The sequence below is a fragment of the Equus przewalskii genome, chromosome X (genome assembly GCF_037783145.1).
Source record: "Equus przewalskii isolate Varuska chromosome X, EquPr2, whole genome shotgun sequence".
Classification (NCBI taxonomy): Eukaryota; Metazoa; Chordata; class Mammalia; order Perissodactyla; family Equidae; genus Equus; species Equus przewalskii.
In genome coordinates this window covers 95,499,491-95,519,287 of record NC_091863.1, presented here as the reverse complement: position 1 = coordinate 95,519,287, position 19,797 = coordinate 95,499,491, and the positions used below count along the sequence as shown (strand labels likewise).

At 43.2% G+C, this 19,797-nt stretch overlaps 1 protein-coding gene across 1 annotated transcript in view; it reads right to left on the bottom strand.

Moving 5' to 3' along the window:
- IL13RA1 (interleukin 13 receptor subunit alpha 1) overlaps window positions 1–19,797 on the bottom strand; it is a 53,188-nt gene that overhangs the window by 23,843 nt on the left and 9,548 nt on the right. The window contains exons 3-6 of the mRNA XM_070604668.1: window positions 15,973–16,111; window positions 13,798–13,918; window positions 5,136–5,323; window positions 2,324–2,475 (exon numbers count right to left, since the gene is read on the bottom strand). Coding sequence (XP_070460769.1) covers window positions 2,324–2,475; window positions 5,136–5,323; window positions 13,798–13,918; window positions 15,973–16,111 — 600 coding nt within the window. The remainder of the gene's footprint in view (window positions 1–2,323; window positions 2,476–5,135; window positions 5,324–13,797; window positions 13,919–15,972; window positions 16,112–19,797) is intronic.

Here is a 19,797-nt window from a genome sequence, read left to right as displayed (position 1 = left end):
ACCTGTCCCCACACAAAGTTAATACAGTATTAGTGTCTATATTCCCCATATTGTACATTATGTCTACATGACATTTATTTTATAACTGGAATTTTCTACCTCTTGATCTCCTTCACTCATTTCACCCACTCCCCAAACTCTGGCAACCATCAATATGTTCTCTATAACTATGAATCTGGTTTTGTTTTGTTTTCTTTGTTCATTTTAAAAAGGATTTATTAAGTGATGACTATGTACATATTGTTATACCAAGTATTCTTGGTCAAAGTTTAATACAGGGAGACCAAACTTTGAAGTCATACTTATTAGCTGTGTGGCCTGTAGCAAGTTATTTAAGCTCTCTGAGCCTTAGTTTCTCAGTAAAATGTAGGTTAAAATAGAACCTATTCCATGGATTACTATGAGCTACTGTATAAGAAGTACACAGAAGAATATATTTGTGGCACATCATAAACACTTCATAAGTGATGGCTGCTACTATTAAGAGGAAGCATTGAGGTGGGCCCCGGTGGTTAAGAATAAAAGCTTTGGAGTTAGACTTTTGTAGAAATCTTGGCTCTAAGACTGACTAGAAATATGACCTTAGCAGCACCCTCTAAAACCAAGTTTTCTCATCTGTAAAATGGGGATGAAATAACAGGACCTAGAATGAGACAATTCAGATAAAGTGCTTATTAAAATACATAGTACTTAGTAATCGCTCAATACGTGTTAGCTGCTATGAGGAGCAGGAACAGCACAGAGTACACACCAACCAACCCCTCCCTACAGGAGCTTAGGTTTTTAGTGGAGAGAAAAGGCCTACGCATGTGATCAGGGTAACCAGCAGGACATAACTCAGTGCCAAGTGAGTAATCCGAGCAGCATGTGTCTCAGGATTGCAGACAGAAGAGAGCAGTAAAGGCTAGAGTAGGCAAGTTTATGTCGCCTTTCTGACAGCTCACCTAGCTGTAAACCCAAGCCTCAACCACTCCTCACTTGAAAGCCCTTTGCTTTTCCCCTGTGCGGTATTGTACGGGGTCACTGGATTCTGGGATAGATAATGATTATTCTATTTCAGCACACGGATTCCTCGGCAAATGCCCAGAGGAGCTCTGCTCTCTCCCTCTGGAGAGTTATGGCCCGTCAACACTCACTTAATTTAGGAAGTATTTTGAAGTCCTCAGGATGAGCTAAAACCACTGGACCAAGGACTTTGCCTACACACAAGGTGCTCGGCAACTTGAAAAGCCAAAATAAAACACTTGGTTTCTAACCTCTAAAACTCAAATGCACACAGGGCCCAGGCAGGTGGCACACAAGTGAGTGGCACAGTTCCTGTGGTCTTGAGGCGCCACCTTATGGAAACTGCACTCCTCAGGTACGATGGTTTTAAATCTGGGCAAAAAATTCAAATTTAATAAACAAAAGCCCACTTTGTTTGTGGTCCAAACAGAAATGTTTGAGGCCCGAGCTTTTGACCTCTACGCTAAAGTGTGACAATGGGACTGATGCCCGGAGATTATGCCACATCTTTTATGCCCAGTGCCCCACAGAGAACTCTAATTAGCATATTTTGTATTAGCTTCCTAATAGCATAAGCATACACAATCCAACAAATACTGACTACTAGAATTTGACTACTCTAGTTGCCACAAATTCCAAGAAAACTCAATGGCCATACCAGAACCTCCAAGTATCTACCTGATCTGACCTTGGCCTCCCACTCAGACACCTTTTCCTACTATATTTTGGCCACAACAATCTCCTTTCTGTTTCTCACACATGCCAAGCTCATTCGCGCCTCAGAGTCTTTGTACGTGCTGCCCGCCCTCACCCCCACAGCTTCAGATGATAGCTCCTGCTCACCATTCTGGTCTCATCTCAAATGTCATCACTTCGGGGACTACCCTACACCATACTCCCTCAAGCACGCCTGTCACCCTGCTATGTCACTCCATTTAATTTTCTTCATAGCCCTCATTCTCTGAAATAAGCTTGCTCATTTACATACTTATTTTCTAGTAGGTAAGCATCATGGAAAAAACTTTTTCGCCAGGTGTCATGTGCACATAAAATAGTGCCTGGCACATGACAGACATGTCATAAAAATTTGTTGAGCAAATGAATCAATGAATGGCTTGAATCTTGCAGCCAATCTACCATGAACCCTCAAACCTTCCACCATGCCGTGTTTTAGACAAAAAGTTTCATTATCATCAACATCATCAAAAAGTAACAAATCTAAGCCACATTTCATTGATATTTCAATTTATTATACAACAAGAAATTCAAGTGAAAGAAAAATACTCAAATAAAGACAACTATCTATAAAAAAACTTACGGAGAAAATATCCCGAGTCTCAGTCTGGCTGTTATTGACTTCTACTTGATAAGATAAGCATCTGCTATAAAAGTTCTGTGGATTCTTCCACTGCACATACAAGTCACCATTTTGGAAGAAGAGCTTTTTAATATGTGGAGGATCAGGCTTCACTGAAAGATAGAAGAAGAAGAATACAAATTAGCTTCCAGACTTTATTTTGATGAGGTACATATATGGGTAGAGATAATGAAGGTCAAAAAGTTAAATGAAAATAGCGCTGATGCTTTTAATGGCCTTACATGATGAGACATACAGTTCTAGAATTTTTTTTTTTTGAGGAAGATTAGCCCTGAGCTAACATCTGCTGCCACTCCTCCTCTTTTTGCTGAGGAAGACTGGCCCTGAGCTAACATTCGTGCCCATCTTCCTCTACTTTATATGTAGGATGCCCGCCACAGCATGGCTTGACGAGCAGTGTGTAGGTCCAATCCTGGGATCCAAACCAGCGAACCCCGGGCCGCCAAAGCAGAATGTGCGAACCTAACCGCTGTGCAACCAGGCCAGCTCCCAGTTCTAGAACTTCTGATTAGCCCCAATTAATGTAGGAAGCTTACTTTGCCTAGTAAAATGGATCTAAGGAACATCTTTCGGGTGTATGGCAGATGAGAAGAACTCTGCCTTGCGTCTGGTTAGAAAATGGCTAGTGGATAATCAGGCCATCTAGCTGCACCAGAGAGAATAAAGAAAAGAAGTGCGTGGGTCCAGATGTGCCTCCACCTGATGGGTGGCAAGGGGTACCAGGCTCAAGGGGTCTCCCCAGCTGTCACTCACGTGTGCCAATCAAAGACCACAAAACGTTAGCCTGGTCTCTGTCATATGCTACATCATGGGTGAACCTTGAGGACATCATGCAAAGTGAAATGAGCCCATTACACAAGAACAAATACTGTACGATTCTACTCATATGAGGAATCTGAAGTAGTCAAAATCATAGAAAAAGAAAGTAGGAAGGTGGTTACCAAGGGCTGGGGGAAGGAAGAGGGGGAATTAGTGTTCAATGGGCAGCGAGTTTCACTTTTACAAGATGAAAAAGTTCTAGAGGTCTGCTGCACAACAATGTGAATGTACTTAACACTCCTGAACTGTACACTTAAAAACGGTTAAGATGGCAAATTGTATGTTGTGTGATTATAACCACAATTAAAAATAAAGTAAAAAAAAATGAACCTAGTCAACTTAGTTTCTTGGGAGTCAACTATGGCTTAAGACCAAGCAACAGAAGAGAATGGCTAATTAACAGAGAACAGCTTGAAGATGTCATTTTCTAGCTGAGACAGAGCTCCCTTTATGTCACCACTAATCTCCAGGAAGAAGAATAGCAAACTGAGCTTTCAAAGGTTCATCGAGGACAATCTGCCAAGCAAGGGGGACGACAGACAACGGTGTTGCTTCAGATTATCCGACTTGGCAAGTCACTGCGACCTCACTCTCCTGGCCTACAAACTAAGCCACCTTCGGTCCACTATTAGAACTCACTTCCATGACTATTCAAAGGGATGGTAAATAGAGTTCTGCTCACAGACTTGGGAGCCTTTGTCAATTCATGATTTGCCTACAAATTTTCTGTATACCACTTAGCCAGAACCTGAGCTCCCTGTTGGGGTACTACAGCAAATAAATAAACATGATGCCTATAGTAGCCTGCTTTAGAGATTTATAAAACGCTTTGACACACCTCACATCACATGGACCTTACACCAATCCTTTGAGGTCAAGAGGGACAATGTACCCTGTTTTACAGATAAGGAAACAAAGAGAGTTTATGGGGCCGGCCCCGTGGCCGAGTGGTTAAGTTCACACGCTCCGCTTTGGCAGCCCAGGCTTTCGCAGGTTCGGATCCTGGGCACGGACATGGCCCCGCTCACCAAGCCATGCTGAGGCAGCATCCTACATGCCACAACTAGAAGGACCCACAACTTAAATACGCAACTATGTACCAGGGGGCTTTGGGAGAAAAAGGAAAAATAAAATCTTTAAAAAAAGAAAAAAAGATGGGGCTGGCCCCGTGGCCGAGTGGTTAAGTTCGCGCTCTCTGCTGCAGGTGGCCCATTGTTTCGTTGGTTTGAATCCTGGGCGCGGACATGGCACTGCTCATCAAACCACGCTGAGGCGGCGTCCCACATGCCACAACTAGAGGGACCCACAACGAAGAATATACAACTATGTACCGGGGGGGGCTTTGGGGAGAAAAAGGAAAAAATAAAATCTTAAAAAAAAAAAAAAAGAAAAAAAGAGAGAGCTTATATACCCTGTCCGAGGTAAAGAAGCTAGGCCCTCAAGCAGATGTTTTGTTTTCAAGTTGAGGGCTCTTTCTAACAGGCCGACACTTGGCAGCACTGGTTGTTCTGATTGATCAGTGCCTGACAGTTTGATTATCACCCCGGATCATTCCACCTCCACTCTCAGCTTTTCCTAAGAGAGAAATTATTCAGGAATTCTATTCGACCACTTTTATTCTGCGGCATCATCTTCTCAAGCATCATGAGTAAAAGACAATAGATCTTAAGAGCCAGAGAGCCTGGGTTCCAAGCTTGGTTCTACAACCAACTGCTTGCTCCAAGTCTCGGCGTGCTCATAGGAAACAAGGACAAAGCCTGCAGCACACGTGCTCAATAAATGTTAGGATTTCCCAGCTTGCTTCTTTAAAAAGGATCAAAGAAAGGCACACACAAATATAGTCCTTTTTTTCTTGGAAGATCTTAAAACCAAAATCATCATTTTGTATTATTTGTATTGATTGATCAAAAGATGTAACACTTCTAAAACTTACCATGAGAAGTTAAAGGCACTATATTGAAAAATGGTCTAATTTTTCCTGCATTATCCTTGACCATTATTTGGACACTGTGCTGTTCGAAAATGGAATCCTTCACTTCAGTCAGAGCAAAGGAACAACCGATGTGTTGACCTTCTCTATAGATGTCTTCACATTGAAGAATTTTTCCCAGGCTGCTGTGCCTACAAGATAAAATGAGACAAGCTTCTGCATTATTTTTAACAAAGATTTCAAGAAACAAAGGCAAAAGTTTGTTGCTGCTGTTTTTTAATGACTGAAGATGTCCATGAAAAGCAATATTTGCATACAGCCAGACAGCTTTTTTAAAAACCCTATTTTATAATGTAGCTCCATTTCATATTCTAGGAAGAAAGAAATGTTCCTTTTTGATGAACACTGGTACTTCCAGTAGCTATAGAAACTATAGAGTCCTGACCCTTTCTCCTCTTTTATATAAGAGATGTTACGAGGCCCAGATGAGAAGTTTTATGCTTCTTGAAAATGCCTCATCTGCTGAATTCCATGATTTTACTCTGGTCCCTCTGCCTGCTCCTTCCCTGCTTGCTTGGCTTGCTCTTCTCCCTTCTCTCCTCAGAGGGCTCACATCCAGTCCTCAGCCCTCTGCACATTCTCCCCTATTTCGTACTACCTCATGCATTCACCCTCAGTTTATCACCTCCATTCCTTGATTAGAATTTCTACACTGGGGATTCCTAGTCCTGACCTCTCACCTGGGAGCTAGTCTCAGATTTCTGATTTTTTTTTTTTGAGGAAGATTAGCCCTGAGCTAACTACTGCCAATCCTCCTCTTTTTGCTGAGGAAGACTGGCCCTGAGCTAACATCCATGACCATCTTCCTCCAATTTCTATGTGGGACGCCTACCACATCATGGCTTTTGCCAAGCGGGGCCATGTCCCCACCCGGGATCCGAAGCAGCAAACCCCGGGCTGCCAAGAAGCGGAACGTGCACACTTAACTGCTGTGCCACCGGGCCGGCCCCTAGTCTCAGATTTCTAACTGCTCCATCTGAGTGTTCCACTCTTGCCTCAAATTCAATGGCCAAAACATAGGCCTCTCTTCCCTGCCAAACTGCCTTTTCTTCTAACCTTCCAAATTTCCCTCAGTCAGAGCTCATTTTCTCTAGGCTCCTCAATTAGAGCCTTCGAAATCACCTTTTTTCCACTCCTTTCCCTGTATACTATCACCATATTCTGTTATTTCTTCCTTTGCAAAGCTTCTTGGATTCTCTCCTGTGATATTCCCACTGCCCTCACCCTGTTTCATGCCCTAATCACTTCAGGCTTCCTGTCTTCTCCAGATTGAACCTCTCTGACCTTCATTATTAGTGTTCTCCAATCCCTGCCAGATCAATGTTCCAGAACATAACGGCTTTCTAAGTGTCTTACTCTACCGTGTGGCTTTAAATAGACTTCCCAGTACTGCTGGCATCTTATTTCCCATTTCAAAAACCTCTACACATATCTTTTCCCAATGATCATCAGTACCTAGCACAGTGCAGGTACAAAGGATGTGCTCATTACACTTTTTTGTCTAGGCTATCAAAGGACTCTGTTTTGTAGTAACTGGCAGAAGACACAAAGTCAAGTCTTACCTCATCAGCCATAATGGGAGTTGTGTAAAGGTTCTGTAGGAAAGGAAGACAATTTAAAAATGAACTAAGATGGAAACAATAAGTGTTGGAGAGGATGTGGAGAGAAGGGAACTGTCATACACTGCTGGTGGGAGTGCAAACTGGTGCAGCCACTATGGAAAACAGTATGGAGTATCCTCAAAAAATTAAGACTAGATCTACCATATGATCCAGCTATTCCGCTGCTGGGTATTTATCAAAGAAATAGGAAAACACAAATGTGTAAAGATACATGCACCCCTATGTTCATCGCAGCCTTATTCACAATAGCCAAGACTTGAAAGCAACCTAGGTGCCCATCAAGGGACGAACGGATAAAGAAGATGTGGTATATATACACAATGGAATACTACTCAGCCATAAGAAACGATGAAATCTGGCCATTTGTGACAACATAGATGGTCCTTGAGGGTATTATGCTTAGCGAAATAAGTCAGAAGGAGAAAGTCAAATATCGTATGCTCTCACTCATAAATAGGAGAGAAAAACAATAACAAACAAGCACACAGAGACAGATATTGGACTGGTGGTTACCAAAGGGGAAGGGGGGAGGGAGGAGGGTGGATGCCACAACTAGAAGCATCCACAACTGGAATATACAACTATGTACCGGGGGCTTTGGGGAGAAGAAGGAAAAATTAAATCCTTAAAAAAAAAAAAGATTGGCACCTGAGCTAACATCTGTTGCCAATCTTCATTTTTTTCTTCTTCTCCCCAGAGTCCCCCAGTACATAGTTGTATTCTCTAGTTGTGGTCCTTCTGGTTGTGCTATGTGGGATGCCACCTCAGCATGGCCTGATGAACGGTGCCATGTCCATGCTCAGGATCCAAACCGGCGACACCCTGGGCCACTGAAGTGGAGCGCGCAAATTTAACCACTCGGCCACGGGGCCAGCCCCTGACAGTTTCTTACAAAACTAAACATACTCTTACCATATGATCAGCAATTGTGCTCCCTGGTATTTACCTACAGGAGCTGAAAGCATGTCCACACAAAAACCTGAATACAAATATTTAGAGCCTCTTTATTCATCATTGCCAAAGCTTAGAAGCAACCAAGATGTCGTTCAGTAGGTGGATGGATGAATAAACTGTGGTGCATGCAGACAATGGAATATTATTCAGCACTAAAAAGAAATGAGCTATCAAGCCATGAAAAGACATGGAAGTACCTTCAGTGTATATTCCAAAGTGAAAGAAGCCAATCGGAAAAGGCTACATACTGAATGATTCCAACTATGACATTCTGGAAAAGGCAAAACTGTGGAGACAGTAAAAAGATCAGTGGCTGCCAGTGGTTGCAGAGGGAGCGATGAATAGGCGGAGCACAGGGAATTTTTAGGGCAGTGAAAATACTCGGCAGGATACTATAATGATGACTATACGTCATTATGCATTCGTCCAAACCCACAGAATGTACAACACCAAGAGTGAGCCCCACGGTAAACCACCACCTTTGAGTGATTGCGGTGTGTCAGTGTAGGTTCATCAATTGTCACAAATTCTGTACCATTCTGGTGGGGGATGTTGATAATGGGGGAGGCTACATGCTCTGGGGATAGGGGAATATGGGAAACCTCTTTACCTTCCTCTCAATTTTGTTGTAAACCTAAAACTGCTCTAAAAAAACTTGTCTTTAAAAAAAAATTCGAATCTAATGTATTTATTCCTTCAAAGGCTGTGCAAAGAAATGCTTCAATATAGAAAATGCTCTTGTCCCTTAAGAGGTAGTATGTAAGGTTTTGCTCCCAGTTGTAGGCCCCTGTGGTTCATAAGTGAAAACAGTCTTCTAAAAACTAAACTATTGCCACGGCTAGTTTTGAGATCAGACCAGCCTGGAATGCGTTCCGCCCACAGCCAGAAACAAAACTAAAGAAATTTATGACATTTTTGTTACATAACTAAAGGAAACTATATAAAAAATTAATCTTTTTCAGATAATAAAAGGAATTCTTCTAATGGGTAATCCTTTTTCATTTTTGTACCCTGAGTATTTTACATATTCTCACGGCCCCCAGATAAGAAACTAAAAAAAATCGTAACTTAAAAAAAGAACAAAAGGGAAAATATTGGTTGTGAGTAGGCAACTTTTGGGGACTTCTTGTGAAAGATTAGATGACAAGCTAAGCTAGGAGGCATTCAAGTGCTTCCTGTTAAAATTCACACACTGAAATCTTCCATAGAATCACACTGGAGATACAAGGACAAAATGGACAAATTACAGACTATTTCCCCAACTGTGAAGATGATTAATGCGCTAAGAAATTCCCTAAAATTCATTGGCATGGCTAGTCTGTAGCTGTTAAGTGAGGCTCCTTTCAGTGCCAGAATATCCCCGAAGGACCACAAGTCACTGCCCCCGGACTTCAAAATGACTCCACATTTTCTGATTGGGACTGAGGGAAACAGTCTGTGGCAGCTTGTTTGACATGATCACACCGGTACCTAAACCGATTCTGGGTGCTTGAGAATGAATGAGCCATGGGTCTCCCTTTCTTTTCTGGTTTTGATTAGAAAGGACGTCTCTATGGGGGAGCAGGGGAGGAGGAGGTATGGGCTGGGTGCTAATTCTTTGAGGTGGGGGAAGAGGCCAGCAATGTGTACTCGCTACATCTGCAAGGGAGTGGGGATGAATAACAAAAAACAATATAGCCATCATGTATTGAGTGCTTACTGTATACACGTTAGCAGTTAGGCAAGGCTCCAAATTACCTTCCACACAATAACAGCCCTCACAACAACCTTAAGAGGAAGCACTATTATTACTATCCCCATTTTACAGATTACAAAACTGAGCCTCAGCGAGAAGGGACTTGCCCAAATTTACACTGCTAGTAAGGAAGAGAGGCAGGATTTGAACCCAGACAGTGTGGTTCCAGAAAAGAATAAGCTGTGGGGTGGTGAGGGCAGAAGATATAGAATCTATACCAGCCCTATCCGACAAAAGTTTCTGGGATTACGGAAACATTCGCTACCTGTGCTGTCCAATACAGCAGCCACTAGCCACACATGAAATTGGCTGGTAAGACTGAGCAACTGAACTTTTAATTGGATTTAATTTTCGTTCATTTAAATTAAGATGTAAATAGTCACATGTGGCTAGTGGCTCCTGTATTGGACAGCACGGTCTATACCACAGAAAGAGTCCGTGCTGATGACCGGTGAACCACGAAGCTCTTGGGACGGCTTCCCCAGCCAGCTCCAACAGTTGTAGACTGTGCCCTACACAAGGGCATCGACTGAGGGCTGAGGACCAGCCCAAGCACCATCTGCTGTCGGCTTTGGCAAGACACTGCATGGGCAGTAAGAGGAATAATTCAACCCAGAAGAAGAATGTTTTCTTAAATTTTTTTTTGTAATTCATTCACCCAGCGGGGGTGCTCATTTTGCAATTTGCTCTAAAATGTGGTTTGTGCTAGTGTGTACCCCGAGGCACTTCCCTATTTTTGTCTTATAAGAACTCCAAGGACTAGGCTACCATCTCCTCCAGCACCACGCTGATTCCTGGACCTGGGTTACTTTCCTGCACAGTCTGCCATGGAATGAGACTCAGTTTTAAGACTCCCTCCCTTCCTTTCCCTGTCCCTTCTGTAGACACAGCTATTTACAGGTTTTCCCTGTGATTTTGCCAATAAGGCCTCCAGGGGAAGCAGGAGGAGTTAAGACATAATAAACACAGAGATGCCACCAACTTTTCAGACACCCTGAAAGCCTGCAGAACAGCTCTCCCGAGACTTCAGTGCAACGGCGTCAGAGCCGGGCTGCTCCTTTTAAGGCTCAGTTCTCTGGCCTCTTCACTAGCAAGTCCTTGGGGAGACAGACCGACTCAACCCTTCTCTCTCTTTATTCCTGAACCATAACGCTCCTGAGTTGCTTGTCCTTCCTTAAGTCCTCACCCCAGTCCCTGTTCTCTAGCTTTGGATCCTACCAAACATTTGAAACTTATTTCTGGAGTACCTATCATGTGTCAGGCACCGGGGGAAACAAGACACAGTCCCTGCTCTCAAGGGAGACTGCAGCCTGGGGAGAGCTACCACTAAGTAAACAGGAAATAACAACGCAACAATGTGCTGAGTACCATGACATGGGAAAGTGCAAAGTACTGTGGGCACGTAACTAGACTTGAGAGGTCAAGGAAGGCTTTCTGGAAAGAAAACCGTGTCTGAGCCAAGATAAGGCAGAGAAGAGGCATCCAAGCGAAAGGGCAAGGTATGGGCTGCTTCCCCCATTCTGTTTGAATATTCTGTTTGAATTCCACTATTCATTTGAGTGTAAAAAGTCAGTTTGAGGAAGCGAAAGGAGTTCAGTGTGGGCTGGAAGGTAGGGTGCAAGAGGAGTGGGGGTGCATGGAGGGAGAGGAGACAGGCTAGAGAAACTGAGAGGAGCCAGATCCTAAAGGGCTTTGTCTGTCATGCTGAAGAGTTTGGACTTGATCCTGAAGCCCCCCGGGAGCTGCTGAAGGGTTTTAAGTAAAGGAGAAATAACAGGTACCACAAGTGGGCAAGTAAAACTACAAAACCTCAAGCGAGAATCATTTATACCAGGGAAAAAAACACCCTCCAGACTGAAGCGCACAAGCTCAGTGCCCTCTGGCTCCACCTGCACCGCCTCTCCCCTGTGCCAGGAGAACCCTGTGGAAGAAGGGAGGAGAGCAAAGGCGAACCCCCAGGGAACTCAGGAGGGTGTCGTTTGAAAACTCCTGTGATTTTTGCATTCTATTCCATGAGATAGCCATGAGTGTCTTAATATACCAAAAACACTTTTCATCAAGTCATCAGCAAACACGGACACTCCGGGATGAAAGGCCATGCTTATCTTATAGCTTCAGAAGTCCCACACAGGGCGCTCCACACTCCAGTCTCTCAGAAGCAGTTTGAATGACCAAAGCAAGGGGACAAGGCCACGTGGAGAACAGATTGCCAAGGCAAGATCTCCTGCTTCCCCGCCATGGTATCACACTGACTGAACCTGCCCACTCCCGCAACGCCCTGCCTCCATCTGTGTGCTCCATCCTTTGCATCAGAGCCTGCCAGGCTCTCCCTGCCACCACCCCAGGCCCCACCTGAACTTCTCGTGAGGGTCTGTCCAGCCCTCCGCAACAGCACCCATCACACACTCTTATTTTCATACAGGTCATTGTGTGGGGCACTGTCTTCCCCTCTACATTTTAAGCTTCAGGAGCAAAGAGATGCATTCCTTATCTCTGCTGCCCGTTCAGTGCTTTACCTGCAATGTGTGCTAAATAAAGTTTTATTGAATTGAATTGATTAATCTGGTCCTTTCTTCCTTGTTCTGTTGCTAATAATTCTAGGCTCTAAAGGAAAAGAAATGACTAAAGATTAATTTATAAATTTAACAAATTTTGTAGATAAAATCACGAATATCAAATACAAATTATTTTGTGGGGCGCTAAACTACCTTTTAAATTGGGCTTGATATAATTTCCCTTTTTAAAGGTAGACACCAATCACTCGTACATTGCTGATGGGAATGTAAAACAACACAGCCACTCTAGAAAATAGTTTGGCAGTTTTTTATAAGACTAAATATGCGATTAGCATATGATGCTGCAATTGCACTCTTGGGCATTTATTCCAGAAAATGAAAAGTTATGTTCACATAAAAGCTGAACATGAATACGGGACCGGATCCATGGCTGAGTGGTTAAAATTCTGTGTATTCCACTTTGGCAGCCTGGGTTCAAGGGTTCATGGCTTTGGATCCCAGGCACGGACCTACTCCACTCGTCAGCCATGCTGTGGTGGTGTCCCACATACAAAATAGAGGAAGACTGGCATAGAGGTTAGCTCTCAGGACAAGTCTTCCTCGAGCAAAAAAAAAAAAAAAAGAAGAAGACTGGCAATGCATGTTAGCTCAGGGCAAATCTTCCTCACCAAAAAAAAAAAAAAACCCACTTGAACATGAATATAGCAGCTTTATTCATAATAGCAAAAAATTGGAAACAACTAAGATATCCTTCAACGAATGAATGGTTAAACAAACTGGTACATCCATATCACAGAATACTATTCAGCAAGAAAAAGGAATAAACTATTTATACACACAACAGCTTGGATGGATCTCAGGAGTATTACAGAGAGTTAAAAAAAAGTCAGGTTCAGGGCTGGCCTGGTGGTGTAGTAGTTAAATTCATGTGTTCTGCTTTGGTGGCCTGCGATTCAAGGGTTCAGATCCCAGGTGTGGACCTACACACCACTCATCAAGCCATGCTGTGGCAGCACCCCACATACAAAATAGAGGAAGACAGGCACAGATGTTAGCTCAGGGACAATATTCCTCAAGCAAAAAGAGGAAGATTAGCAACAGATATTAGCTCAGGGCCAATCTTCCTCACCAAAAGAAAAGAAAAGAAAAGAAAAAAGTCAGGCTCAAACAGTTATATGCTGTATGATTCCACTTAGTAACATTGACAATGACAAAATTACAAAGATAGAGAGCAGATTAGTGGTTGCCAGAGACTTAGGGGAGTGGAGTGCAGGAGGAGGGGGTGCAGGAGCAGGTGAGTGTGGCTATAAAAGGGCAACTCAAGGGGATCCTTATGGTAATGGAACTATTCTATGTCTACACATGTGATAAAATCACACAGAACTACATACACACGCACACACGCACACAAATGAGCACATGTAACACTGGTGAAATCCGAGTGAGTTCAGTGGATTGTACCAATGCCAATTTTCTGGTTTTGACGTTGCACTCTAGTTATACAACATGTAACTACTGGGAGAAACTGGGTGAAGGGTATGCGGGACCTCCCTGTACATTTTTTGCAACATCCTGTGGATCTATAATTATTTTTTTTTAAGTTTTTTTCAAAAATAGACACCAAAAGGAGATGCGTTTTCCACTGAAGCGAATTGCCCATCTTCTTGGGCTTGCCGAAAATAATATAGGTTGTTCTTTTTTTTTAACTAGGTTCGAGTCAAAGGCCCCCAACACAATCACCATCACTCCTTCTCCTGTCAGCCTCTGGGCACACTCACCAATAGTAGAGAGTATAGTTAGTGTCAGGACTTGCATTCTTCCCAGGAAGCCAAGTACACTTCATGTAGCTCAGGTTGTGCCAAACGCATTGCAGCTCAGTCACCGCCGACTCAGGATCACCTAGAATATCCAGCCGAGAGTTTAGGACCCTTCTTTGCTTGTGATGCAAACCAGCCAATCACTCTGAGGCACGGCGGATGGTGAGGGTATTTCATGCCGCTCTACCACCAGCTGATTCCTAATCTCGCACCCCATTTTACCCGGAAGGCACCCAGGTCGGAGAAAATCCAAATCGAATTTGTTCACAACTTTCTCTCTCACCTCCTGATACTAAGAAAATATCTGTACTACCACTGAGGGACCCTAACTCTTGTACCTGTAACTGGAGAAAGAGGTTAAAGGTTAAACAATATTTCAATCATAGGAAATGACTATGGAATTCCTAAATGAATGTGAAAATGTAAACAACCCCTTTATGTACCTGTCTTTAAAAAAAAAAATTCATTGAGTTGTAATTTACCTTCCTGTCTTTTGATCAATACTGACACATCTTTTTTATTTTATTTTTTTTGAGGAAGATTAGCCCTGAGCTAACTGCTGCCAATCCTCCTCTTTTTGCTGAGGAAGACTGGCCCTGAGCTAACATCCACGCCCATCTTCCTCTCCTTTATATGTGGGAAGCCTACCACAGCATGGCTTGCCAAGCGGTGCCATGTCTGCACCCGGGATCCGAACCAGCGAACCACGGGCCACGGAAGCGGAACGAGCGCACTTAACCGCTGCGCCACCGGGCCGGCCCCATGACACATCTTGTTTTAAAAATTAAATAAACATTCGTCCTGAAGTGATCTAGGGAAAGGTAAGCATAACATAACTCTTCATAGTCGCTTATTGTGTGCTATGTCTATAGGAGCCCTAAAATCTTTAAGATCTGAAATTTCTACCTTTATAAAGCCTTTTGAGGTAAGGCATCATCATGTCTCTAAATTAAATTCCTGTTTAAAATGCAAACTTGCCATCACTCAGGATCTGTACTGAGCCATCATCAACCATTTTACTGTCATAATACAATTTAGGTTTTTTCAGATTATTTATTAAACTCCTAAAGAAATAAGAATAGGGAAGGTTAAGTTGTTTTAAACCATGCTCCCAGTCTCCTAGCAGTATTCTCTAATTTTACAAATATTACTTCATACACCCTGATGAGCACAATGCAGGGAGAGAGGATGGTCTGGAGAACAAGCCACGTAGTGCTAAGGTTTGGAGGCAGGCAATAGGGCCCTGCTCAACCAAGGGGCAACATGATATTAATAGGTAATACGTATACAGCATTTATTCTTTGCCAGGCACTATTCGAAGCACCTCACATACACTGACTTAGGTAATCCTCTCAACAGTCCTGGTACTATCGTCTTCCCCATTTTACAGATGAGGAAACTGAAGGCAGGAGGGGCTAAGTGATCTGCCCAAGGTCACACAACTAGTAGCTGGCAGAGCTGAGATTTAAACTCGGACATCTGGGCTCTGGCAGCCCTGCTCTTAATCAGTATATACCACTCCCTGCGTGAACATGCGAGCCAGAAGGACCCTGGCTGATGGGCAGGAAGGGAGTTGGGGGACGATGAGCCATGTGACTACTTGACAGCTTCTCCTAGGTTAGTCTTGATTGGAGCTAGGCCAGCATGCCCATTTTCCTTTTAACATCTTCCCCCAAATATATCCTGCATATCCAACTAATCTCTCTATACAATGAGTAAGAAAGCATCTCGGTTTTCTTAAGGCACTGAACCTGTAATCTGAAGACCTACAGCAACTCACTCAGCGCCCTTCTTCCTCATCAAACGGAGCAGGGTAATAATACATGCTTTGCTCACTTCACAAGATACGCTCATAAGGCTCCATTTAGGGGAGGAGCATGTGTGTATGTGTGTATCACTTTCCAAATTATTAACTGCTATGTAACTATTAGGCATTGTTATTCAAGTTGTGAGCACCTCGAAAGCAGGGACGTCCTCATTTTTATTATTGTGTTGCCAGCACCTAGTACAAGTGCCTGGCATTTATTAGACTCAGCGAATGTTTGAAAATTGAATGAATTAATGGACTGAACATAAGCATATGGATAATTTGGATTTATTCTCTAAATACCAAGAGATAGTGCTTTCACTTCTTACCTTCAGGGGGCGAGATGCACTTTTCAACCAAAATGCTAGGATTGTCACTTTCATTGGTGCTACACTGGGACCCCACTTGCAGACAAATCCTCTCATTCAGGGGCACTTCTTTTGAACGATGAGTTTCAGGAGCAATTTTCTAAGGTTAGGAAATAAAAAAAGAAGGCATTGCTGCAGCAAACACGCAGAAATACACTTAAGTAATAAAACATTAGCATGCCCAAATGTGTAAAAAAAAAAGGGAAAGTTATCAAATGGTATAGACCAGCGATTCTCAATCTGGGGTGATTTTGTCCCCGTCCCAAGACATTCGGTAATGTCTAGGAATATTTCTGGTTGTCATCACTTGGGAGGAGGGTACCACTGGCATCTAGTGGGTAGAGGCCAGGAATGCTGCTAAACATCCCACAAGGCACAGGACAGCCTCCCCTCCTCCTACAACAAAGAATTATCCTGCACCAAGTGTCAGCAGTGCCACCGTTGAGAAACCCTGGTATAGACAAAAGACAGTTAATCACATTTAAAATGTATAAACATCATGACATTTACCTATAAACCTACCATGCTAACATATCAACTGTTTAAAGACAATTTTATTTATTTATTTTTTTAAGATTGGCACCTGAGCTAACGACTGTTGCCAATCTTTTTTGTTCTGCTTTTTCTCCCCAAATCCCCCCAGTACATAGTTGTATATTTTAGTTGTGGGTCCTTCTAGTTGTGGCATGTGGGACGCCACCTCAGCATGGCCTGATGAGCGGTGCAATGTCCACGTCCAGGATCCAAACCAGCGAAACCCTGGGCCACTGAAGTGGAGCGTGTGAATTTAACCACTTGGCCATGGTGCCGGCCCCTAAAAGCAATTTTAAAGGAAACACAAGACTATCAAAATTCAATTACAAGCTGGGGCAGTAAACCATCAAGATCAAGGCAAAAAGGACTGCTTTAAGAATCCAGTAGTCCTGGTCATCTCTGAAGAGAGGAAGTAAAGAGGAGGAGCCTGAGGGCCAGAGACAGACTTTTCATTAAACATCTTTCTGTACTGGTCAACCTTTTTGACTCTCTCACATATAAACAGAAATTTTAAGGGTTGCTATCTGCACTGAGTATACCACACTCTTATTCTGAAAAGTATATAAGCTTTGTGGAACCACAGAAAGCAACTTATAGAAGCATACAGACATAAATCACAAACCTGGTTATGACGACTTAGAATAACGAGATTAAAAGGCTCCGCAGGAAATTAACATTTTCCAAGGTGACAGAGTTGGAAAAATTAAGAACAGAGCTTCTTTTAATCACAGCTCCAAGGAACTTCCTGTTTTGCAAGAGTTTCTGACTCAAGTTGGAGATCGTATTTCCTTGTATATACGTGCTGGTGGCCACGAAGGGGAAAACTCACCACAGTTCCCTCTGTCTGCCACCCTCAGGGCTACTCTGCCATTTCACATGCCTGCTGCCAGCTGAGCATGAGGGCAACTCTGAGATACCCTCACGCCAGGACATCAGGATGTCCTCTGAGAGGTAGCTGGCAAATCAACAATTAATGAACCATGGCAAAGATATGAAAGAAAAACCACTTCATGGAGACTGAACAGCTCTGAGACCCAGGCGAGAGAGCCCGCTGAAAAGGGAGTTAGTTGGTCAGCCCAGGAAGGAAAGAAAAACAGCAGTGTCTGTGAGCAAAATCCTGGCAGGGAGAAAAGAGAGGGTGACTTAGCTCCGTGGACACCGAGTATATGCGTGCCACCAGCAAAGCTACGCCTGCCCTCAGCGGGGCCTCCAACTATTCTTGGGCCGGTACATTTTCACAACTAACCCCTGACTCCTTGCCAAGAAACCTCCTTATCATTTGGCTTTCCACAAAGTTGCCGCCTACAGGCACGGAACATACCAGTTAAGCCAATAGAAGCCTTTCTAGAATGTTTCACCATTATAGTTCTCATGGCAAAGTAAGGAAGTGGCCCTTGAGAGATGAACGTGTGCTGAGAAAACGAACTTTCTCAGCCTGTGAAGCTGAGACCAGCCCCAGGATGGTGGTGACCGTGGCGGCAAAGCTCCGAGTGCAAATTTCACCAACCTCGCAATTTTACTAAGCACACCTACCTAGCCCTGAAGCAGCCACTTGACCCAAGGATCCTTGAGAATTCTTGTTTGGAAGCTGCATTTGCCCTCTGAGGACACCAGGGGAAAATGTACGATCCAATGCCATCAGTTTGAATCATCATGGAAAAATGCCAGTGCTCTTATTACATTAGATAGTGTTCCGGTGAGAGGCTGATGAGCTTTACTACACCAAGATTTTTATTATAATGGATCCTTTTTAATTAAAAAATACTATAGAACCTAAATCTGAACCTTATGTTTGGGGCATATAAATAATAAAATAACTTAGAAAAGAGACAGCAGGGGGAAAGACAAAATGATTTTTAAAAATCTCTTTCAAAGTTCAAGGTAAATATTATTAAACTGGCATGAATAGAGTAGGGACTCTAATTGTCAGTGATTGCCAAGCCAAACACAACTCTATCAGACAAAGAACTAAATCCTTTCCAGCAGATCTGGATGAAGTACTGTGATGACGCCCACGTGACTTTCGGCTGCGGTGACTCATTCTACTGGTAGCTCGCTGTATGACATTATGCTCCACCCCTCAAGGAATCTGGCCTCCTTTGAAAATTTATCAAAAACCAAAGCCAGAGTCCTGAACTGACCCTTCCCCCTCAGGACTAATGTCCATTTGGCTGGATCACACCTTTCCTGATCTAGGTGCCTTTCCTCAGAAGTGGGAGGCAGCTTCAGCTTCTGCCCCTCTGGAGGCCGGGATGGAACAATGGCCTTTTACTTTATTTACCCAGTGAAATCTGCCTCTCTCTCAAGGATGAAAGCCATCTAAAATCCAATGCCAGATCCGTCTTCTACTTGCCAGATTGCGTAACTATTAGATATTGCTAAAACAATGGTGGAGGGCAGCCTCTTAAACTAATCTTGTATTTTGAAAAAACCATCTATGAATCCCTGTCTTCACCTTAATGGTCCTCCAATCTGAAGATCGATAATGACCTCAGGGGTTTATCTCATGTGGTAACTTGAGACCTTTGGACATTCGCATAAGCCTGCTAACACCAACTCTCCTATGCCAATGTTCCAGCATGCTTCAGAGGTCAGATACAGCCCAGTTTTGCCTGATGATGTGTCTGTCCAAAGGACAGAAAGAGGAAAGGAAAACCACTCCTGCCATTCATTCAAAACGTCAGGACTATAAACTTCGAAAGGTCCAGACAGGAAATCTCACATCACTGCTCAGAAGGAAGAATCCTTGTTTATCACAACTGTGGGATGGATAGCCATCAACGCTGCTAAATGGCTGGAATAAATGAGCGGGCCTTAGGCAGAGGTCACCCTTTCTGGTCTCCATCCGGTCTCTTCAGGGGCAAAAGGGAGGGCACAAGATTAGATATTAGGGTGAACCATAAAAATGACCTATAAAAGTGACAATTTCATAATGTTCAATCTAACAATAGTAATAATAATAAAAGCTAACAATTATTGAACACTAAGTCTTTCCCTCGTGCATTACAAACATCATCTCCTTAATACACACACCATTCAAATAAATAGGTATTATTATTAGCTCTTCCTCCCCAGCATTTCACAAACAAGGAAATGGAGGCTCAGAGAGGTTCAGTGATTTGCCCAAGGTCACACAGCTTGAAAGGGGAAGGGAAGATTTCAAACCCAATTCTATCTGATTCCACTACCTCCTAAAGTTACTTTTAAATCTAAATTTCTATAAGTATACTTAAGAATTAACCCCATTTCTAG